General features: G+C 36.5%; 2 protein-coding genes across 5 annotated transcripts; one reads left to right on the forward strand and one right to left on the reverse strand.

Annotated features, from left to right (window-relative positions):
* Positions 1–216: 216 nt before the first annotated feature.
* On the reverse strand, positions 217–9,266 carry LOC110721407. Of its 3 annotated transcripts, XM_021900545.1 has the most exons (3): positions 9,182–9,266; positions 8,999–9,090; positions 217–1,631 (listed from the first exon to the last, which is right to left on the reverse strand). In XM_021900545.1, exon 3 carries the CDS (start codon positions 1,501–1,503, stop codon positions 463–465), a length of 1,041 nt encoding a protein of 346 aa, XP_021756237.1. In that variant the 5' UTR covers positions 1,504–1,631; positions 8,999–9,090; positions 9,182–9,266; the 3' UTR covers positions 217–462. The 3 variants fall into 3 exon arrangements, with proteins under 3 accessions (XP_021756237.1, XP_021756238.1, XP_021756239.1); XM_021900546.1 differs by lacking the exon at positions 9,182–9,266 and having other exon boundaries at positions 8,999–9,165; XM_021900547.1 differs by lacking the exons at positions 8,999–9,090; positions 9,182–9,266 and adding an exon at positions 3,510–8,990.
* A 12-nt stretch (positions 9,267–9,278) lies between these two features.
* LOC110721406 (putative protein tag-278) lies at positions 9,279–18,390 on the forward strand. Of its 2 annotated transcripts, none has more exons than XM_021900542.1 (13): positions 9,279–10,195; positions 11,892–12,076; positions 12,278–12,387; positions 12,522–12,602; positions 12,813–12,916; positions 13,060–13,146; positions 13,888–14,090; positions 14,453–14,654; positions 14,744–14,794; positions 14,959–15,057; positions 15,174–15,233; positions 15,997–16,121; positions 16,869–18,390. In XM_021900542.1, exons 1-13 carry the CDS (start codon positions 9,929–9,931, stop codon positions 18,022–18,024), a joined length of 2,730 nt encoding a protein of 909 aa, XP_021756234.1. In that variant the 5' UTR covers positions 9,279–9,928; the 3' UTR covers positions 18,025–18,390. The 2 variants fall into 2 exon arrangements, with proteins under 2 accessions (XP_021756234.1, XP_021756236.1); XM_021900544.1 differs by having other exon boundaries at positions 16,000–16,121.
* The last annotated feature ends 5,801 nt before the right edge of the window (positions 18,391–24,191 follow it).

The following is a 24,191-nucleotide window of genomic DNA, read 5'->3' on the forward strand; positions in this document are numbered from 1 at the left end:
ATGACTGTGAGAGAGGTTCAATTCTCACCCCATGCTAGAAGGATCTCCGTTTCAGTCTTCTAACCCTGTTATGAGCATAAATTTGAACCCAAACTTGCCTTCTCTCTCTCTCTCTCTCTCTCTCTCTCTCTCTCTCTCATTAGTAAAGCAAACAAAGTTGTGCCTGAAAATCAATTCTTCGACTTGAAACAAAAAAACCCCTGGGCAAAGAATTTGTTGAAGTTGGCAAAATTGGAGAAGTAATACAGGCACACACCCTGGCCTGTGCTCTTCTCAAGAAGACTGACATTATAGGTTTCTCTTACAAAATGTAGGACTTCAAAATCTAAATCATAAGTAAACATGCCTAAGTTAGTTTCTATTTTTTTTTTTTTTTAATATAAATGATAGAGTAATTGTATTTAACACTGCCAACTAAACATCTACAAAATTTGTTGATTGACAAAATTAACAAAGAAAACATCAACTGTTCATCTTCCATGCTTCAAAATCAGCCAATCTTAGCAGAAATGAACTAGCATTACGATGTCCACCACCACCATATTTCTCTGAAATAGGAGTCGTGTCTTCACTTTTGACACTCCGAAGACTGATTTTAAACATCTGGTCATTTCCAAGCTTGGGAACTTTGTAAACAATAGCTCCGATGCCCCTTAAGTTCTGGTCTTGGCTCTTACAAGCCAACTGATTCCCAAGTTCACTCCTTAATTCTGAAAGAGCTTCATCTGCCATGACAGCTAGGCAATGCCCAAATACCCCACCTCCAAGGTTGATTGTAAAAGATTGCTCAAGAGCATCAGTAATCAACTTTTGCTTATGGTCTAAGCTTATAATACCTTGATTTATAACAGATTCAAGGTTTAGTGAGAGCAACTGCTGAAACACGGAGGGATTTTTCTGAAAATCAAATTCTAAATTCTGGTCCTTCAACCCACTGCTGAAAGCTTTGCTATTCTCAAGGCGCCACTTCCAAAGATCTCCATCCTCGATGTACTCGAAAAGTTTTCTCATTCTATTGAACTCAGCAAGCACGGACTCATGGCTGCCTCCATTTCCTTCACTAAGCTTCTGCTTGAAGTAATCATAAGCAATTGTTGCCCCACTCCTCTCCATATCTAACACCTTCGTCACATTCTCACCCAATGAGGTTTCACCACCTAAAGTCTGGAGTGCAGTTTTATGATGGTCTAGAATGATCACTTTCTCCACCTTGGATGAGAGATCAGCAACAAACCCAGAGGGTCCAACAAAATCTAAAAGATAAACATCACCGATTTCTTGCAAAGGCAACTGGTCTGCCTTGATAGGACTGTAGACAGTATTTGGAAAAAATTGAACTGGGGAGGAAGTAGCAGAGAAATAAAGGTGTGCTGCAAGGGCCGCGAAGGTGCCATCAGGGCAAGGGTAGTGGTAAAGTACAGCAGCTTTCTTCTTTGTGTAATTCATGGCTGCAATTATTGGGTTTCTAATCATGGCTTGTGGTGAAGCAACGCTTGAGAGCATGGATTTACTTGTATTAGTTATAAGATATAAAAAGCATCCTAAACAATGATTCCACACTTAAAATTCCTGCTATTCAAAGGCAATCCAACTTTTTGCTCTTTATTAGATCTCCTCCAATCTAGAAACACCTGGCAGATTATAGAATTGATTATATATCAATATAATTAACAAATGAGCATGAAACTTAATAAGTAATAGTACTCATAGTAGCTAAGTATACAAAAATATATTTAGAAAAGAGTCAATCAATGAGCATGAAACCAACATCAGTGAAGGTTAATAAGTAAATATGAGAACAGATCAGCTTGTAAATCCGTTTCAAATACTCAGCTTGTTAGTAGAGATGTAATTAAATCCCTTTCCCTCTCAAACGTCATACTTGGCTTCAAGCACCAAAATAACCCTAAATATCTATCAAAGATTTGGACTTGAACAAATCTTTTTCACTAAAAGAGGCACTATCAATCACTAACTACCCCTCCTAGGCAAACTCTCAGAAGACAGAACACAGCAACTGACCTGCCAATCCCATAAACCCATCCTTTCTAATTGTTACAACTAACATGTTTTCACTTTCTAAAATGATAAAATGAACACTTCCTATAATCTGATATTGGTTCATATGACCTTATACTACGTATATTCTATCGACTGATGATCTGACAGCAACCATCTTATTGAACTCTCATTTGCAACTACCCCATCGTTGCTACAAAAACTCTTTCATAATAGCAAATACGAAGCAATATCTTTATCAACACACATCGTTTGTATTCCAGCACTGAGTGCCAACAATACAAAGTTGGCAGATACAATTAGATAATCTAGCAAAATTGGCTTCAACTTTTCGAGTTGCAACCAACCAACTAGCCCTCACTACCCTTAACAAAGATTCAATCTTGCCTAAAGAGTGACCCTCTTCAATAATTGTTTATCTACGGAAATATAAGCCTGCTACATATATAGGCCAACAATATATCAAATACAATTCATCAACTAAACAAAGTATGCAAAATAAATTTTCAATAATCAGGAATCGTCTATTAGATAGAATCAGAATTGAAGTTATTCGCAAGAAGGTGGGTGTTGCAGGCATTGCAAAATAACTAAGGGAAAATCGTTTGTGTTGGTTCGGGCATGTAAGACGGAGATCCCAGGGTGCACCGGTACGAAGAGTGGAAGAGTAGGAGCATGGAGAGGTTAAACGAGGTAGAGGGAGACCGAAAATGACTTGGTTGGAAGGAGTGAGGAAAGATATGAAGCATTTGGATTTGTATGAGAATGAAGTATTTGATCGTAAGGGATGGAGGAGGAAGATTTTTGTGGATGACTATACGGAATAATCATTTTTGGTTCCTGTAGCCGACCCCACTTATGGGATTAAGGCTTCGATTGATTAATTGACTGATTAGTTTCAGTCTTGTTAGACAAGCACTTCAACTGGGCAAACTTAACACTATCACCCTCACAATTTCCCTATACTTCGCAAACCCTAGAAGGTTCAAATATAGCAAATTACAGAAATTGATAAGCAAATCATAGCAAATATAAAAAAGATTCAAATTTTATAGCAGAATTATACTCCATACTAACAAGAAAAATCACTAATAACATAATAACTCAACTACACATAACCAGCAGATTTAGCCATACACAAAAATTTAGGAATTCAATAGAAAAAAAAAATCTGAATTAATGAGTGCTAATTAGATTCACAACTATAAGAACACCTTAAATTTAAGCGCTTTTTAATCTCGTCTACATTATTGCCCTTTGTGTCGGGATTTATGAAAAACAAACAATCTACTCCATTGACAGTGAGAAAAGGAGTGCGGACATTTACTAATGAAAATAAATCAATAAGGTTTCCACTTTAGTATAAGCAAATCAAGAATTTCACTATTCTAATAAAATAATGTGGATTTCATGCCCAGAAATTAAAGCAATCGAAATACTAGTAAATCAACAAGTACAAGAAAGTGAAAGCTGTTGGAGAAAATTATTACCTAGAGTTTGAACTCTGAAGAACTGCGGGAACAGTTTCCCAATCTCCCTTTCTAAAGTTACGTTATATGTGTTCTGTGTCATAGGGGTTAGGTCTCAAACCAAACTTTTTTTGTTTAACAGAAAGAAATAGGAAATTTCATTAATAAAAGATAGCCAAACGGCACTTACAAATAATTTCGAAGAAATCTAAAATTTTAACACAAATACATATCATCTTAGAACTAATAACATTGTAGATTCGATCAACAATCGCCTTAATATAAAACCTCATACGAAGCAATACAATATGTGAGTTAGCACTAATTCGGCTTGAAATCCACTGATGCAGAGTTGTTTGTGTGATAATACTTATATGGTCTTCTAGATTTCAGAAATTATAAAATACTAGATCTTCAATCCTCGCTAGACGAACAAACAAAGAAATTAAACCTAATAGAATAACCACCATCTTAAAGATGGGATCAATTTATTGAAAGCACTTAAAAAGTTTTTGGTGCTTACCACCGATAAAAATACCAGTGGAAGCTCCTAACAAGATTCACAATTGAGATCAGGAAGAAAAGAGATGAAAGAGAATAAGAGAGAAGGGTGAAGGAAAACCTTAAAAAAAAACTGAAAAAACCTAGCAATAAAGGCTAGAAAAACGGAAAACCCTAGAGGGAACTAAAAAAACCCTCCCAAGGAGAAACCTTGGGAATTCTCTCCTCAAACCAAACTTTGTTGCAAAAGCAACACATGTTTATAATTTCTAGATAGTATCGCTAATTTAATATGAACCAGTAAAATAAATACTACGGAGTCATAAATACAAATATGATAAATTTTGGGAGTGTTAAATACCGTCATCCAAATTTATCGCCACCGCCATCATTTCAAGCAAACTGACAATCTTGCCCTTACTAACTTTTTTTCCCATTTTCTTTCTCTAACATTAGTCCATCAACCACAACTGTGTCAACCACCACCTTCTACACCAGACAGCCACAACGACGGTGAAAGTCGACGAGAAATGGATGGTGATCAAGGTGGCTCGACGGAAAACGAACCGGAGGTCAACCGGAGCTCCAGGATAACAGGTTTTAACCTCCGGTTACCGTGGACGGTAACCGATTTTGGGCTCCGGTTACCATGGCCACTTATTGCATAAAAAAAAAAAAAAACGGAAACTACTTACCTCCATTCCACCCATTCCGCTGCCGCCTCCACTGCCTGAGGTCGCGCTGCCAATTGCTTTCTGGTAAACCCCAAATATGTGGTTGTGGAGGTTGTATGATAAAAAAGGTGGGTGGTTGATGTTTGAGGAGAGAGAAAAAAAAATAAGGGTGGAAAATGGGTTAGGGTTTAGTAAGGGCATGATTGTCAGTTTGCTTGAAATGATGGCGGTGGCGATAAATTTGGATAGCGGTATTTAGCATTTCACTAAATTTTTAGATCGTTTTGTTGGAGGATTTGGGTAAAGTGACTATTGTTTGATTTCGTTGTTTTCGGTTTGCCTTTTGTCTTTCTTAGGGGTTTGCCTCTCTCTTTTACAACCAAAAATAAATGTCTATGCTGACGTCGACAATAAAGTAGAAAATACAGAGTAATTAAAAAAAAAAACTTAATTTAAGAATTTTGATATTTTTCAATTTTTGGGCTTTTTTTTTTTTAGGGAAATTGCTCCTAATAAAATGCAATTTATTTTGCCAAAAAAGGAAGTGCAATACTTTACAAAAATTATCACATTTCTTAAGTCAAAAGTTTTTACATGCACTCGGTTTACATTTAACTTTAATGTAAATCCGGTTTTGGCACGTGTGAATAGTAGAGATAAGTTAAAAATTTCAGATAGACCACAAAGCTGAGGAAAGAGAGGGTTCGAAACCTAGCAACAATGGAGGAGAATGTGGAAAAATCCACCATTGATAAAGGAAAAAAAACCCTATGATCTACGAGTTTCAATCAACCATGGCAGAAAGAATTACAAATCATCAAACTGTTAGAAATTTAGAGTGTGGTAGAAGAGAGCCCTTTCCTTTAATGGAGAGGCCGCGGCTGGGAAGCCACGAAAAGCCGTGCTCGTGGCTTTATGAGCCGCGCCCGCGGCATGGGCGCGGCCGGGCATCTCCAGAAAGTTGGGTGAAATCTGGGATTTCCCTGTCCGCGCCCGCGGGGCCATGAGGAGCGCCCGCTCCTACTGGATGCCGCGCCCGCGGCCCTGGCAGTTGCGGTTTCGATTGTTCTTTTAATTGCGAAATTAAAAGAATAACTGATAAGGTTTTTTGCTCTCTCTGTTTTTCCTCTCTAAGTTTTTCACTCTTCTTCACAATTTTCTCTAAGAAACTTGCAATCTCTTTTAGAAAACTTTATCAATTAAGTTAATCTTTGAGAATTTGATCATCTTGCTACAAATCTTAGTGCAAAGATTGTAGTGTTGTCTATTGTATCTGAAAGTGATTTTCCAGTTTCAACCCAAGCACCGTGGTGGGGAAATAATCACTTTAGGAAAGTGTTTACACGCCTTAGACAAGTATCCGGTATTGAAGACTCACGTGGTCCTTGGTATTCTCATGTTCTTGGTGGTTTCTTTGGCTTGGAGTGAGGCAAGTGTATAATTTTTCACATTAGTGTTTTCTTTGTAATTTCTGAATTACTTTGACATTGGTGTTTGGTTTGTAATACTTTGATTAGTATTGATTGTTGTATAATTAAACATTATTTATACACTGCTTGGGTTTTGTTCCACCATCTTTAAGTAATTCTTATTGTGTAGAATTGCTGAAAACCTAACACAAACAACAAGCGTGCATTCAATTTCTCAAATTGTAAAAAATCGATACAACGATTTTTACATTGGCAAGTGGCAACGACATATTCAATCTCCAATATTGGGAAATCAATTGAAAAATGGACTGGAAATCGATTTAAACAATACAATTGAAGAGGATTGCTTCGGATAGGAGGATTGATGATGAAGACAGAAATTCGAGTTCACAATTTGGGGGAAATCAAAACCTAGGTAATATACTCTTCATTTTTCGTTTATAATTGAATTTCTTATGCTAATTTGTTAATTCTAGGTAATATACTTTTCATATTTCGTTTACTAACATTCTGAATGAATATTCCTCGATCTTGCAACTAAAGAAATATAAGAGAAAATAAGTAAATCAAGTACATCAACTGGTAACTTTTCCATAATCAATCTTTTGATAAATTGAAATTAATAATGCATTTGATGTAATATGTGTAGAAATACCTAAAGCAGCAATTTAGGGGTGATAATTGATAAACTAACAAAATTCAGGAGTCTGAGAATCTGAGATTAATGATTATACCATTATAAACATAGTGTTTAGGTGTTAATTTTGACTTTTTATTAACTATAATCTACTACGTATATGAAATTGTGAATTTATTATTGAAGGCTTGCTTAAAGAATTGTTTATATGGCTGGTTGAATAAATTTGCAACTAGTCTTTGAACAGTGGGTGGGATTGAATTAATACTAAAATAATGTTGATTTTTGTATTATAGAACTACTTGAAATCATTAGTTTGTCTCGGAAGCATTGCTGCATCAAATTTTTGCAATTTTCATTTTGCCAATTTGCTTTTTTATATTGCTTGATTTGATGTGCAGTAAATAATAAACTAGTTCAATTTAGTCTGCAAGTTTCAGACTACTTTATATGAAGTATAAATTTAGTGTTGTCTTATAGCCTATTAGTTCAATTGGTCGAGCACTCTGTCGCACAGAGGATGTAGGTTCGAATCCTACATAGGCTATTAACTTTCTTGAACCAACTACCTAGCTAGCATTCAAACAATATAGATTACTTTAAACCATTTTGGATAAAAGTGACCCTAAATAAGGCAAAAGTGATTCTAACCAATGACAAAAGTGACACTAACCAAGAACAAAAGTTACATTAAACAAAAGTAACCTTAAGGGTGAAAGTGACCCTAATTAAGGCAAAAGTGATCCTAACTAAGAACAAAAATTATCCTAACAAGAACAAAAGTGATCATATTTAAGGGTGAAAGTGACCTTGATAAGAACAAAAGTGACCTTACTTAATTGTGAAAGTGACCCTAACTAAGGCAAAAGTGACCCTATCCAAGGATTAAAGTTACCCTAACGAGAACAAAAATGACTTTACTTAAAGCTAAAAGTGACCCTAACCAAGGATAAAAGTTACTCTAACGAGAACGAAAATGACCTTACTTAAGTTTAAAAGTGACCCTAATTAAGGCAAAAGTGACCCTAATCAAGGATAAAAGTTACCCTAACGAGAACAAAAATGACTTTACTTAAGGCTAAAAGTGGCCCTAATTAAGGCAAAAGTGACCCTAACCATGGACAAAAGTTACCCTAACAAGAACAAAAGTGACCTTAAGGATGAAAGTGGCCCAAATTAAGGCAAAAGTAACCCTTATCAAAAGCACTTAACTGATCCTAACCAAGAGCGCTACGCTTGTTACAAGTTATAAGAATGACCAATATCACACCATTAATGTATTATGTAGGGTTATGTAGGGCTTGAACCTACACCATGTACCCTATAGCACATTGCTCTACCATTTGAGCTAATAGCCTTGAAATTAAACACTTTTCATTTTTATCATAAACAATGGCAATACAGTCACATATTTAAGGAAATTGACATAGTATTCTCATAGGGAGAGGGGGAGAGATAGCATTCATTGACTATGTTTCCATCAAGTTGCTTGGTAGTAGTTTCGATCGTCATTCCCTTATCTCTTCTACTAGCACAAAGATATATTAACAGTATGATAATAGCTCAATACACTTTAAATGCAAAAATGTTATACTAAAGAGTAACTCTAATGTCAGCCCTCACAAAAGTCACCCTAGATACAACAAAATTAAACTTATCAATCCCTAAGGGACTCTTCAAATTAAACTTATACAAAAGTGATAATCTAACAAAGGAAAATGCACAAGGACGAGACAATGTCCTCCATCAAACAACGCAATATAATTTATATCTCTACAATCAAGCAACAATATCAATTGCCATAATTTTAAATGGATTTAACTAATCAAATTCTGACAACGAAGTTTGCTTGCTGCTAATGCATATGCTTTAAAATTTGATTTTTGATTAATGCTAGCTGGTATATCAAGCATAAGCTATTAGCACAATAATAGCATGCATAGTAAATGCAGTGAAGGTGTATGATACATGCTATCAAACAAATCATAAAAGTCGGAAATGCAAGCTCCGGTTGAGTTGCTTCTAAAAATTTAAAGCTAGGTTATAAGCTTAGAATTGGAGATTAGACTATAATTAATTGAAATTCCCAAATATATTGTAAATAAGATCAAAATCATAACATAATGAATATCAGAGCACAAGAACACTAGAAATTAAAGAAAATTAAAATAAAAAAATAGAAATAGTAGGACACAAGACCTAGTTGATTGAAATACATCAAATAAATTAAAAAATTAGGTAACAAAGACATAGAAATAACAAAATTACCTCCACTATTATTTTGAATTACGATTAAATAAACTGGATTTATTTTCTTCTTGATCGACTTATTCCCAACCATTATCTGACCTCACTTAACTCTGCAAAAATGAAAACAATTTTCAATAACAAAGAAAAATCAAACAACAACAATAACCAAATAAATAGAAAAAAAAATCGACATAAATTAACCTGTAAAATTGAAAGAAAAAGAGAGATGAAGGAGAGAGAATTTGTAGAAAAAAGCTTGAAGAGGAGAAAAATTGATGAATGATCCAAAAAGAGAAAAGAAAAGAGGAGATAGAAAAAAAAATCAGGTAGGAAGGAAGAGACAGAAAAAAAAAAAAATATAAGAATTAGCATGTGTGAGATGAAGTCTTTCCAAAAAACTTCCGCCACACAATAAGTTTATGTAAATCCATCTTTTTTAAACATTTGTGTTTTTCAATGTAACGCTTACAAAAACAAAGAGAGTATAACAAAATACGGTATAATTTTTATTTAGAAAGAATAAATCTAACAATACAAAATCAAACCAAACCCAAAAATCCGATCTGAACCTCAGTCCAACATAATGAAAAATTCATCCTTGTGGTTCAAAAGATTCTTGTTAATTCCAACTCGATTTTGGACCTGTGTACACCCCTAACAATACAATCACGTAATTTCATAAAGTTAGTTTAGTTAGGTGGGGCCCGCCGGTAGAAAATTATTTGGCGGGTATTTTCTCTATCATCAAACTTTCAGCGTACGATTGTCACTTCCTCCTTCACCCTCTTAAAGCGCAGATAATTCATGTTCACTTCAAGGGTTACATACACTACTTTCAGCAACACCCTATTTCCTCTCTTGTTTTTGTACTAATTTTCTATTCACATTCCCTAATTTTTTCCCCAAATTTGCAAATTAGGGTTTCGCTAAAGCTTACAGTGGATTTCAATGGCGATTGTGGAGGAAAGGAGGCCAGGAATTCAAGTTACGCCGGATCAAAATCCGAGCCCTAGAAAGGTAGAAGAAGGTCTGATTGTATCTCAATCTAGCTCTTGTCAACCCAAAGATGAACCTTCTTCGGTTAAACCTGTTACCCCTAAAGACGCCATTATCGCCGTCGCTTCCAAAATCGCTGCACAGCCTCTCCCTTGTTCTGATCCTGATGTTTGGGGTGTTCTTACCGCTATTTCGAACAATGCTCGTAAGCGGTCTCAGGTAGTAATCGATTTATGATTTTTTGTATGCAAATTGGCAAATTGCAAGGGTTTTGTTTTTGTACTGAGAAAAAGGTATGAATTTGTGTGTAATTTGAACTAGGATGTTCCGAGTATTGCATTTTCACTTGCAAAGATGTATTGTTTTTCCCTTTGTTGATAATTGATTTTTACTACTACCTATAGAGATGGTAATGGGTGTTTGTGGGTGAGATTAATTACTTCAGATATCAATGTGGGATGTTCTGTGCTTTATAATTCACAACTCGTATTATCATTCCTTTTACGAAATGGACTATGAGAGTAACACTTTGGGTAGAGCCTGGATTTTGAATGTTGTTTGCAGGTGGAAAAAGATGACACTGAATATATGAAAGGAACTAATGTTGGAACAATAGCATTGGTTGTAAAAGTTTGAGTGCTGTTTATTTGAGGGGAAGGGTGAGTGGATGTCGCGATTTATTTTGAAGAGGAACTAATTTGGAGAACATTACTGGCGCATGTTGTGACCAATGATGAAGAAGATAATATAGGTATAAGTGTTCTTTACTGATGGTTAATGATGTGGAATTTTAAACAGGAACTATTTTAGAAAACCTAAATGAGATTGATTATGAGCTGTGAAAAAGATGGGGCGGCATCCATCATGCCTTAGAGAACCTTTCGTATAGAAAATTGTTGATAAAGTATGGAAAAAGGAAGGGGCACACTCTTCTTTTTCATTTGGGAATTAGGGTGAGATCTTTGATGTAACTGCATCTAAAATTGTCAATTAAGGGCTTTACAATCATTGACAATCTTTAGTCAGATTATTGACATAGTGACTCCAAGGTGGATTGGGTTTTGGAGTAGACTAATTTTTTGGTTTATGTAATATGTATCACAGGAAATGCAAATGTTGAGGATGAGGTGCTCTTAAATGATTTTAAAATTTACAGGATTCTTCAAGAGACAGAGAAAGGTTAGGGTTGACGAGGCGAAGTCTTCCTTTCTAAGTAATCCTTCCTTAATCAAACGAGAAAGTGTTTTTAATTTTGTAAGTTACAAGGGGTAGGGATAGAAACTGATTTCCTCAGTATGATAACTGTCTTAGCATGTTGTTGCTATATTTAGTTAGAGTCCTTAGAGATGTTTGCCATCCATTCACTCCACCTTCATCCTCATGCTTCTTTCATTGGGAAAAGCCATCACCTTTCCAAATTTAGTAATTACTGATAATGGATCTCCTTAGACTGCCCCATGTTAAATTGAGAGATGAAAAAAGGATCAAGTATACACCACTTTTGAAGAGGTAGTTGTAATTCACAATAAATAAAACTGTTAAATCCTTAATTATGAGATGTGTGCATTTTATGTACCCATAAAGGTTCTTTTTGCATTGGCAATACACTCATAAAGTGAGTTAAGAGTTGAAAAAACTGTAGCTAAGCGCCTACGCTGAACAAGGCCTTCTTATATTGTAAGTTTCCCATACATGTAAAAAAGAAATTAATTTTGTGCGATATGCCACAACTTGTATAATTATTCTTCTACCATTGTTGACCTATATTATTTTAACATGTCAGTTTTTTTCCTTTACTTTCTGACGTGTTTTTGTGGTCATATTTACGGTTCACTGTAAAATCAAGTCCTGGTATTTATTATTTTTTGAATTTTTAATCCAACGTTTAGCTGATTAATGGAATGTCTATGAACAGGGAATAAATATTTTATTAACCGCCGATGAGCATTGCATTGGACGAGTAGTAGATGATGTGCGTTTTCATATAGACTCAAATGCAGTTAGTCAACGACATTGTGCAATCTCTAGGAAAAGAGTTCCCAAGGAAGACGTTGAGAATCCTTCTGGTTTCTGCAATGCCGCCTTTCTAAAAGATACAAGGTTTTTCTTTTTTCGAAGACAGGCATTTGATGTTATAAAAATATATACCTCATATTTCTAGTGATGCCCGGACACTTTATTTAAATGTGTAAACTGCAAAGGCTCTTAGTATATGAATGTATTGAGAAAGATTGTACTAGTATATCATGTGAGATTGTGAAGGTTAATGAATTCTGACTTAAAAATCTTGAACCTTGTCAGCACCAATGGATCTTATCTGAACTGGGAGAGATTGAAGCGAGGCAGCTCTAAGTTTGAAGCTAAGCTTTGTCATGGTGATATCATATCACTAGCAGCTCCTCCTCAGCATGGTATTGTATTGCTTGTAGATGATATATATGTACTCTGCAGTTACTTCGATCAAGCGTTGCACTTCAGTCCTTGAATTGGTAAATATGTCCTGAATTTCACTTCTAACATCTCTGATTTGTGGTTTTGGCTGTAGAGCATGCATTTGCATTTGTTTATCGAGAAGTCTCATCATCCGTCCCTTCATCTGATGGTACCGTATCGAAGAGAAAAGCAGGTATTAGTTATTACTCTTTTTTTTTTAAAAAAAAAAATAATAATTAGATATGCTCTCTTCACTTGTCAACATAAACTATGCACCCATGCAAAATAGGTGCTAGTTTTTGTAAAGTCTCTATCCATTCTCCACGGATGGTGGATCAGTAATTATAAATTAAGTTTCTAGGGTGCTTGGATATGAAGTATGTTACTTGCATTTGTTTTCCAGAGGAGTTTGGTCCCGAAACCAAAAGACTTAAAGGCATTGGTATTGGCGCTACTGAGGGTCCTGTTTCTCTTGATGACTTTCGAAGCCTTCAACGTTCAAATACGGTATCGCCAGATACAATTTACATCTTTGTCTGAAATTAAAATTAGCTAAGAGCTATATGTAACATGCATACTTTACATGTTTTTTTTTTTTTTTTTTCCTTGGGATGGAAGACCTTATATCCTTATGGATTTGGTTTCTGCAGGACTTGAGAAAGCAATTGGAAGATCATGTACTTACAATTGATGCATTGCGGAATGAAAATCGTGAAGTACTTGAACGTCATCAAAATGTATGCTCTATGTTTCCCAATTTATCTCTTACTAGGTATTGTTTGGCTTGTGGAACTGTAGAATTTGAACGTGTAGCAGGCTGAATGTCTTTGTTTCTACACTGGGGATGGTGTGTGCAGAAAGATGGGAATAGAGTGTAGATTCTGTTGAAAAAAAACAAATTGAACCAAGGTGACCATGTATCTGTGAGCGATGTCCTAATTGTGAGAAGAGAGTAGTAATTTCCACAGTACTAAAATGGGCTGTTTTTTCTCTGCATACCTCTTTTCTCCTAAAAATATTGCATGTATGTATCATAAGATGTTTTTGTCCATTCTTGGTCCTTTTTGCATGAATCTCATCTAGATTGACTTTAATTATTCTTGGTATGGATGAAGGTGGGGAGAGTAGGAGACTGCAAATTAGCTTTCTCACGTCATACATTTTTTCTGTATTCATGCACATCTATCTTAGATGGTTATCATGCTTATGCCCTTCTCATTGTAGTTAATTATCTTTTTAGCTTTATTATTCCTTTTTTGGTACATTTTATAAGGTTAATGATATATGCAGCCCTTAGGGCTGCAAATAAGCATTTAATATCTATCCTAAATTGGTATTGATTTAGTAATGCATAGCAGAAGTCGATTGCTTTAATTATTGTTTTATTTTGCTTATTATTGTTTGCTGTCCTTTGGGCTTTATATATCATTTTTCGTTTTATAAGTATCGCTTAATGTTTTTTTTGTTGGATCCTGTAGGAGATGAAAGATCTCAAAGTGTCTGTTTCAAAGTCTTATGATGATCAACTGAATGAACTAAATGTGTCATTGGAATCTACAAAGAAGGAATTGACTGAGGTCAATAAAAGTTTTGCTGAACAAAAGCATGCTGTTGAAGATCTAAATGAAAGACTTTCTGCTGCTTTGCAGTCATCTACTGAAACAAATGAAATAGTGAAAAGGTATAGTACTTTTGGCAGGATTTTAGATCTAAAATTGAATGACTAAAATTTTGGTGCAATGGCCAGTAACTGCTGGTTGCCAAGAATCCCTCTTGATGCTGCAGTTATTTTGCCTGGACTCTGCTTTCTTTTGTGTATGTGTGGTTCTGAAGATCTAAATATTCCCAAAATTTCTATTATTCTATAAAGCTCGACATCAGAGTTGTACCTGGATTTCAAGGTTTATTTTGATGCTGTGATGTTAGAGTTGGTTAATTGGTTTGCATCTGGAATGATGTAACTTGTATTCTGAAAGAGTGATGTGCAACTCTGAATAATTTCCCAAGGCGGAAGGTAACCCTTTTGTGATTTGTTTGTTGCAGCCAAAAGGCAACTATAGCTGAACTGAAAACACGGCTAGATGAAGAGCGTGACCAGAGAAGAGAAGAGCGAGAAAAGGCTGTTGCAGATCTGAAAGCTTCAATTCAAAGGGTTCAGTCTGAGGCTGAAGAAGAATTAAAACGAGTATCAGATGCTGCTTCGAGGCGAGAAAGAGAACAACAAGAAATTATTAGTAAACTTCAGGTTGCCATGAATTTTATTTTTTTGGTAACTTCTGTTTCATCTGTAGTTTTAAACAATAGATGATGAACTTGTTTTGTTTTTATTATCAGGAAGCAGAAAGAGAGAATTCATCACTGGTGGAGAGTCTGAGATCCAAATTGGTATGGGTGTCTTTGAAGTTTGTATTCTCGATAGGAGAAATTGGCCATAAAGTGATAAATCTGATAATACCTTTTTTTGGGAGGGAGTGGTGACTGGGGAAGGGATAGGGGTCCTTTTGAGCAGTAATTACATCTTACTTTATTTACAACTTGGGTCATGACAGGAGGAAACTAGACAGAAGTTGGTCTTATCTGACAATAGAGTTCGCCAACTTGAGGTTCAAGTATCAAACGAACAAAAGTCCTCTGCTTTCAGAAAAAAAGTATGTGTTTTATTGGGCAATCTCCAACTTTGTCTGTCTCTGTCACATTGTAATGCAAATTGATGTTGATATTTATTTTTTATTAGCTGATTATTTTTCCTTTTGCACTTGTTTAGCGAGTGGAGGAACTTGAAGTTGAAACGAGAAGCATGAGGAAAGAGCTTGACAAAGAAAAGGTACAAGGGGAAACTTTACGTCTCTCTCTCTCTTTTCCTTCGTTTTCATTCTGTCCTTTTTACTTGATATTGTATGGAGAAAAGACAGGGGGTGAAGATCGGGACTGGTTAATCTTTATGGTGGTTTCTGCTTCTGATTTAGCTCATTTATGGTTTGTTTGGATAGCAAAGTGGAAAGGAAAGGGAAGGGAGAGAAGAAGAAGGAAGGGGAGGGAGAAGGTAAGATTTCATTTTCCCCTCCAATTCTTTCTAACATTAAAGAGGGAGGGAATATGATTCCCTCTATTTCCCTTCCCTTCCCTTCCCTCTTATCAAATAGTATCCAAACAAGGGAGCCTTCTTTTCTCCTCTCTTCCTTTCCCTTCAATGTTTTTCAATCCGAACAAAGTTTTAGTCACTATGTTTCTATTCATTAGTTGTGCACATTGGCTCATCTCAAATATTGGGGCTTCATAATTAATGGCTATGTTTGAGCTTGAATTTAGTTACTATGTGACAGTTGGCAATCTGGTGACTGGTCATCCATCAGTTTTGGGTCAATAACTATGCATTATATCTGGGAAAAATTGTAAATAACCACCCCTCATAACACAAATTTTGATTTTACCACCTGTTTTTTTGTTTATTTTGAATAACTACCCACAAAAATGCAAAAGGTTAGATTTCAATGGATGATTTGAGCTTATCAATGCATATGAACAGTAGTGAAAACCAAGTATGTTTATATTGCTTATATAAAAAGGTGTTATTTTGATGGTGGTAGCAGGCAGCTCGGGAAGAAGCATGGGCCAAGGTCTCCGAACTTGAGCTAGAAATAAATGCTGCTATGCGGGATCTTGAATTTGAAAGACGAAGGTTAAAGGGTGCTCGGGAAAGAATCATGCTGCGGTAAGATCTTGAATCTTAGGCATTGGTCTGTTAGACTTTTTCCTGTGCAAGTAATAGTTCCATGAAAGTTGAATTTATTTTGATACATACTCTATGATGATATGAATTAAAACTGAACTTCACCAATTTGTGTTTGTATTAGTAATTATTTTGGTTATTTTCTCTTGTCTTGTCACTTCCATATGGTAGATTATACGTAGTAGATATGTAGTATATGGCACGGCTGTGTTGTTGTGTCTTGTATGTTTCGCGAACTTTAACGAATATTCTGTTTTGTTGCATAAGTTTACAGTGAAGCTGTTCTGATTGTGCATGCTTATGTCCCTGGACGATTTCATAGTATATATCAACTATAAATTGGAAAGTTTAGTTGTACTTTGATGTGTCCCTGGCACCTCAGGAGTCATTCAGTAGAGAGTATGCATTTTTCATTAAAGTTCCTTGGGGCTTTTATTTCGTCAATCTGAGTGGCAGCTAATATTCTGGAAAGTCAACCTGCTTTCGATTATTAAAATTTATCAGTGATAATCATTCGAGTCATCTCTGTGCTTTCTGATATATTTTATGATTGCACACATTACAGGCTTCTTATATATTTGAACTTGTAACAACATTTTGGTTGTGTAGTGCTTGCATAATCCATGCGAAATGATGCTTTCTAGATGAAGCTTAATTTATTTTAGAATTGAATTTACTTGATATACATCATCTTTGAACTTTCATCCCAAGCACATGTTCTCCATGCAGGGAAACACAGCTGCGTGCCTTTTACTCGACGACAGAAGAGATCAAATTGCTGTTCACAAAGCAGCAAGAACAATTAAAGTCAATGCAGAGAGCTCTAGTAGATGAGGAGGATTATGACAATGCCTCTCTAGATGTTCTCCGCCATACAGCAGAGGAGAACGATGATGGAAATGCAGCTGCTGGAATTGAAGCTACAAGTAACAGAACTAATGCTGCTGCTAAGGCCGGCCCTAGCAATTCAGCGAAGAGACATGAACAAGGTGGAGTGGCTGAGACTTCCAGCGAAGAAGGTAGCGCCACTGAGAAGCATGACTGTGATAATAGAAACCAAGATGATGAAGATACCCAAGAAGCTGAATTTCCCATTAATGAGGGCATGGTTAAAGCTGGGTTTGGGTCTGACATTGATGGTGTTGGAACAGCTCCCATGTTTGAAGGTGATGGTGATGGAACTGAGCGAGTTCTTGAAACTGAAAGCCCTGGTGCTGATGGTGAAAGAAAGACAGAAATGAATAAAACTGGTGATCTTGCTGGGGACACAATGCAGCTTGATGAGGACACAAATGTGCAAGAAACTGAGCAGCAGATCCCTCATAGGTGTGAAGACAATCTTCAGGACTCTCTCTTGAATGACAGAGAGGAAGCAGTGAAGGCTACTGAGGATGCAAAACCTGGAGGCATCGGAACAGAAGATCTTTTGGCATCAGAAGTTGCTGGTAGCTGGGCTTGTAGTACGGACCCTTCTTTATATGGAGACAATGAATCTCCTCACAACGAGAGAGAAAATCAAGCAGTTACAAATGATTCCATTACTCAGGTGGCTGAGTCTCAAAGTTTACCCTCTGGTGCTCTTACTAGGACAATGCATTCAGACCAAGAAATTCAAGCATTGAGTAATATGATTGGAATCATGGCACCTGATGTAAAGGAGCAGTTCAAGAGTTCTGTCGGTAATAGTTCTCAAGAAAACAATGCCAAAGTTTCTGACTCTGAATCGGAAACTGATGATGAATGCGTTGAAGCTAGTAAAATTGTAGATGCAGATGATGGGTCAGAATCAGATGATGAAACACAGGCTCATGACCAAGCTAATAAAAGTGAAGACGATGAAATGGATGAAGACGATGATGATACCCAGGAAGACTCTGTGGGATAATTATTAGGGTCATATTTTCGTTTCCCGTTTTCTTCTTCCCATCTTAATCTCTTTTCTTGTTCAATTAGTCATTGCTGATTGGTGAGTTACAGGAAAAATAAGTGTAAATATAGTGTATAAGCTGTAATTATTTAGGGAAAGAGGTGTCTTTAGTCCCACTTTTATTTGTTTAGGAGCAGAGTGGTTACAATTTTTAATTTTTATTTATCTGAGGAAGATGTTGGCACTTATATTTGTTGTTGTAACTAGTTTAGGATTCTTAGGATTTATAATGAGTTTACTCAGTTGAGCCTGTAAGGGATTAGTACAATCCAATCTAACGGTAATTGATATGAATTTGGCCTTTGATGCTGCTACATTTGGTTCGTTCAATTTGGTGCATTTGTCAATATCTTGTGTACTTGAATATGATGGTGGTGGAGAAAATCAGGAAATCCTTCTGCCTTCATTATGCCATTGCTGAATATCAAAGTCGTACCTTTTGTTGAGACTATAGAGAGCCGGAAAGTTTTTTATGATACTGTCATATCTTAGGTACCGCCTTTAAGACTTTACAAATTAAGCTAGTTAGCATCCTCATTTATAGCCCGCTTATCCAAAATAAGGAACTTGAGACTAATATTTTGTTATGAAATTTCTACCCCATTTGCCAAATAATATATATGGTCCCTCATATTAATGAAAACCAAAACTAGTACTACATGGTCTACACCTATCAATAGTTATGACAAATGAATCATTAACGCGTAGCAATTATACTGGTCTTAACAAGAATGTATTGAAGTAGGCCTTGGCAATTATTTCGTACATTAATTAGTATTAATGCTACATATGTCTATATAATATATCCAATTGTGGATTGCAACTGATTTTCTTCAATGAAAATTATTGCCCTCATGGATGTTGTATGACAAAAAGGCAGAACGTCTGAAAATACCCCCAAAATAGTATCTTTATCTACCTTATGTTACAAGGAGTACGTCTATAATTCTTTATTTTACCTCTAGCACTCTAAAAAGATTTCGACATTCTTTTAAAGATATGGACACTTTAACACTCTATTTTGGACCAAAATCACAAATTATTTTCACAAAATTATTAAGTTAGACACTTGGACATGTACTATATCTGACAAGAGTAACCGAATTTGAGTAACATACGTACCTAAAAACGTAGGGAATTAGTTAAGAGGCTCGCTAAAAGCTATAAAGCTATTTTAGTAGGAAGTCATTGTATTGATTACATGCAACTATTCAACCGTTAGTTTTTCAACTAAAATGATGATGAATTACATAATGGACGTCAGAAAAGTAAAAAGATAATCGTATGGTGCGAATATATTCATTTTCCAAAATTATACAAAAGTAACGTACATGAGCTTTTACTAATCGATTACATGAAGAAAAAGGACAAAAGAAGAAACCTAACAACATTGACTTATTATATCTCTTCTTCAAAATCCAATGAATGAATTTCCTCCATTTTCGTTAACACGTGCCTCTTGCGTGGGTGTCCATGTGAAGTAGTATGATGATGAAAATGAAGGTTGCCATTCAATTTGCTCACTGCAAATACAATCAAATTCAGATCAAGAGTCTGTGACCCCTTTGCCATTTAATGCATCTTGTCTGCTTGCTTCCTTGGGAAAATTTTGATAGGGATCCCTATGCTATATTTGATTTGATTATTATATTACTTGTGGAAAAATCGTTGGCTGAATAAACATATGTAGCTCTTAGGATTATTGATAAGAAGGTAAAAGTAGAGGATTAAACCCTCCTCAAGTTTAGGGCAACTTAAATCTTAATAATGAAATTAAATTTTGACACTCGTTGAAAATGTAATATAAATAACCCATTTCATGGTAATTTCTTAATATTGGCTACTAGTAAATTAAGAAAGATGTATATTGACCGGGAATTAAAGAAGTATTTATAAATTATATATAGAAATCTATTTTTGAAATAAAACCAATTTCAATGTAGTTTTTAATATGGACTTCACAAGCATATGCATGCATGCAATTTATTTAGTTAACTTATAGTATCAATGATGATTAAATTAAATTAAAGTTCGAATATAAAATTTTCATGTGATTTATGTTATATGTAGTATTTCGTTTTAAGGAACAAATTAAATAAGAGGATTGTTTGTTGTGGAGAATAGAAGGGAGGAGGCCGGAGGAGGAGGGGGAGATGGTCTCGCGCGCTTTCCCACAAATTAACTATAGGACATAATGAAATATTTGACAACTTCTTATGAGTTGCATGCCAAACTATCCAATCTTTAGAAATAATTTAGAAATAGGCATAAGTAGATGTGGCGTCACATCATATGATAAGGTTATTAGTATATATAGTACATGTATGACTTTGATAATATAATATACACATTTGTGGCAACATTTGGAATGACCACATATCTACATAATTTATCTGATGAAGAAAAATTAATATAAAATCGACCTTAAATCAATTGTGATTGTGTAATATTAGATGATTGTCATGGTTATGGTTGTGAAGTATGTAAGTTGCCACATCCCAAAAAATGAAATAAGTAAAAGTAAACTCTAGTCTTCAAGAGACATAAAAAATAAATGCTAAGTCCTAAAAGAAGCCAAGATGGATAACGATACTACTACAACTATTGCTTTACCTCCTTGATCAGTCGTCTTCTTCTTCACATTTTTCTTCCATCTTTCTGGCTTATTATCATCATTACTTTTATTGCCATCATTGTTTACAATTACTATCATAATAAAGTGGGCACAAAAATAAATATACAACAAAATCAGACCAAATTATTACTCCTATAGCCTACGTATATATATATATATGCACACAATATATAGAACAAATTAAGCCCAAAAATTTTAAAAAAAATATATATATATATTGTATAAACTCTTTCTATTTTCTTCTACCTCTTAGTTTATTTTTTATGCTAATTATGTGTATGAGCATCAAAGAAATAACCCCTTTTAATATCTTATATTATAATCATCGTAGAAAGATGAGAAGCTGCAATATTCACTGGCTAATCACAAGGAGGTACGTAATTAATTCATTATATTATCATTTATATATCAAAGTGTTTTATACAATTTAATGTCTAGCTAGTACGTTTTTTTTTATATATATTATAATAATATCCTAATAATTGTTGATTTATTCGTTACTTTAATATGATAATGATACAAATGTAACAGGAAGATGAGAAAATCTTCATTGAATAAGATGTTATTAAAGAAGAACATGGAGTTATATTGGAAGAACCAAGATATATTAAGGGAGAATGCCAAGTTAATGAAGAAAGTTGCTTATCTTAACGAAGAAAACAAGGTTCTCCTAGCTCAACTACGAAATTGTCGTCCTCACAATAATAACAATAATAACAACAACAACGACGACAACAACTTAGCATGAATCTCGCAGAGAAAACACTGAATCGATCCGAGATGATCCAGTAAAGTATGATTGAATTGCATCCTCAATGTTTTAGATATATAAATGATGAGCAGCTTATAGTTTGATAGAGTGCATTTAGAGTAAGCTAATTTTAAGCTTGTGATGTAAATCATACTACAACACTAGTTCTTCCTTTTTTTGTTCTTTGAATAATAATATCGTTTCATGTAAGAGAGCAAAGAACGTGAAAGAGTATTGAATGGATTATGCTGCTCAAACCTTTATTTTTGAGGTCGATTTTTTACTTAATACTTAGTTAAACAATACTTTCGGGGAATTTTTGCCCTATTATTGCTTGATATCATAACTCTAACAGGATTGCTAAGGCAATGACTTGTATTGTAGTGACAATATTAATAAGTTTTGGTTAAGGCTGAATTTTGAGTTTATTAGGTATATTATACGAAGTGTTTGGGTCCAATTTAGTCCAATTGGGCCTAGTCATTAAATGATTCAATTAAAAGCCCAAGGTCAAGGTTCAACTCTCCAAATGTGCTAAAGTCAAAGATCGGTCCTCAAGGCAAGTCAATTGGGATAAGGCCCAACTTCTCCATATATGCAAAGGTATAAAAGCCATCAATATTACATTTGTACATTCATTCAAGCAAAGCCTCAAGCAATTAATTCTCTTGCATAGTGTTCTCTTTCTACACACTGTACTAACTAAAGCATCGGAGGGGCCTTCCTCGGCAACACCCCCAAGGCTAGTTTACGTGTGTTTACTGTGCAGGAAACCTTCGGCCTAACATCACTTGGACAGAATCCAGTCTTCTCCACTTCATCGGACCCTCGACAAGGTCCCATTGTTTTCACCCGAAACAATTTGGCGCCGTCTGTGGGGACGACTTTCAAAAATCTTTAAGCCAAATTTCTAACCAAGATCATCTTGCAATTATCTTAGTAGCAATGGCTAAGAACCGCAAGAGCAAAGGCCTCCGTCAAGGAGCAGGCGAAAAGCCTAAAACCCCTACACCATCACCCTCACCGGACCGGAGCTCTCCCAAGGGTGCCAGCTCGGGGGGAGGATCATACAGGGAGGATTCCCTTTCTCCCGTAATTCATAACTCTCATCATAGGCCGAGTCACTCTCGGTCTAGCAGGGGTCAGTCCGATCATAGGACACATTCAGTGCCCCAAAGCCAACCATCGACTGTGCGCTCTCATTCCCACACTCAGCCGAGGACCCTTTTGACGGGGCCCAGCTCAGAGGAGGTGGCAAGAGCGCTGGCAGTGCTCATGGAGGCAATGAGGGCACAAAATATGCCGCCACCTCGTGATCGAACTCCTCCGCATACCCGGCATCAGCGGAGGAAGCTAGACCAAGATGGTGGGAAACTTCCTTCCTTCCGGGAACTGGAAGAGTGGGAAGAGGATACCTGGAAAACTGAAAAAGAGAGGAAAAAGAACCCTCAATTCTTCAAAGGATCCTCAACCTCCCGACCAGAAACGCATAAGAGCAGCAGCTCAGCTTCTCGACCAGAATCTGCTCACCGAGAACAACCTGAGACTGTTCGCCGAAGCATCCTCGACCGACTCGGCGGCAAGGAACCGAGCGTGCACAGTCGCCTCTCGTTCCCTGCGGCCGAGGCCCAGACTTCCCAGCCAGGGACGAAAACCACTCTTACCTCTCTAAGAGGGCGGAGCGCGGTCCCTTCGGCCAGGAACAAGGGCAAGGCCGTTATGCTACCCGCCAGTTCGCCATTCGAGCAATGGATACTGGAAGAGCACGTGCCCACGGTTAAAATACCGTCGCACATCACATATGATGGGACTTCGGATCCGAAGGACCACATTGCCTCGTATGAGACTCATATGCATCTTTGCCCCAGATCCGAAGCGACTTGGTGTAAATATTTCCCAACCACTCTCAAGGGGGTCGCGCAAGCGTGGATCTCCAAGGGAGTAAAGCAAGGCTCCATAACAGGGTGGGATGACCTGTCCTCCAAATTTAGGAGCAAGTTTTCCACGGCAAACCGCCGAGAGAAGACTACTGCAGAACTCATGAGTCTGCAACAGGGGGAAACCGAAAGCCTCCGAGACTATCTGACCCGTTTCAGCAACGAGTCATCCAGCGTCTCTCAGCTGGACCAGGGGCTAGCCGTTTTTGCAATGCATAATGGCCTTCAGCCCGGGAAGTTCCTAGACTTCATGGTCATGCATACCCCGCACACCTTGGAGGAAGCTCTGAATGCCTCGGATAAGTTCATCCGAGCCGAAGAATGGAACAAAGCGAAAACCCAACCTCAATTTGGGGGAGGGAAGCAAAAACAAATACCCTTGTCTAAAGGCCAAGGCCATAAGGCAAAGGGAAAGTCAAAGGCCTCGGAGTAATCTTCGGCCAGCGACCCAAAGAAGGAAAAATCTGCCTCATACACAGGCAGATACGAGTCCTACACTCCGCTCTCTCTTCCACGCGCCAAAATTTACAGCGTGACGAAGGAGGAGCAGAGTTACCGAAAGCCGAGACCACTCCCAGAGTGGTATCAGCGAAAAAATAAAAATCAGTGGTGCGAGTTCCACGAATCTCCGGGACATAACACTGAGGAGTGTATCCAACTGAAGGACCAGATAGAGGACATGGTCCGGAAGGGGTACTTGAAAAAATACATCGCAGATCACCGCGAGAAAAAGGAGTCCGAGAAGTCAGCAAAGGACTCTCGGCAAGACCTCGACTTCCCCCGGAAGAACAGTAAAAAGCCA

The sequence above is a fragment of the Chenopodium quinoa genome, unplaced genomic scaffold, assembly GCF_001683475.1.
Source record: "Chenopodium quinoa cultivar QQ74 unplaced genomic scaffold, ASM168347v1, whole genome shotgun sequence".
NCBI classification, from domain to species: Eukaryota; Viridiplantae; Streptophyta; class Magnoliopsida; order Caryophyllales; family Amaranthaceae; genus Chenopodium; species Chenopodium quinoa.

Excerpts from the sequence above, each read along its gene's own strand:
- LOC110721407 (XM_021900545.1), bottom strand. The coding sequence starts at position 1,503 with ATGCTCTCAAGCGTTGCTTCACCACAAGCCATGATTAGAAACCCAATA.
- LOC110721406 (XM_021900542.1), top strand. The coding sequence starts at position 9,929 with ATGGCGATTGTGGAGGAAAGGAGGCCAGGAATTCAAGTTACGCCGGAT. Across the intron at positions 12,388-12,521 it reads AGCAGCTCCTCCTCAGCATG|AGCATGCATTTGCATTTGTT; the intron begins GTATTGTATTGC and ends TTTTGGCTGTAG. Across the intron at positions 14,795-14,958 it reads AGAGTCTGAGATCCAAATTG|GAGGAAACTAGACAGAAGTT; the intron begins GTATGGGTGTCT and ends GGGTCATGACAG.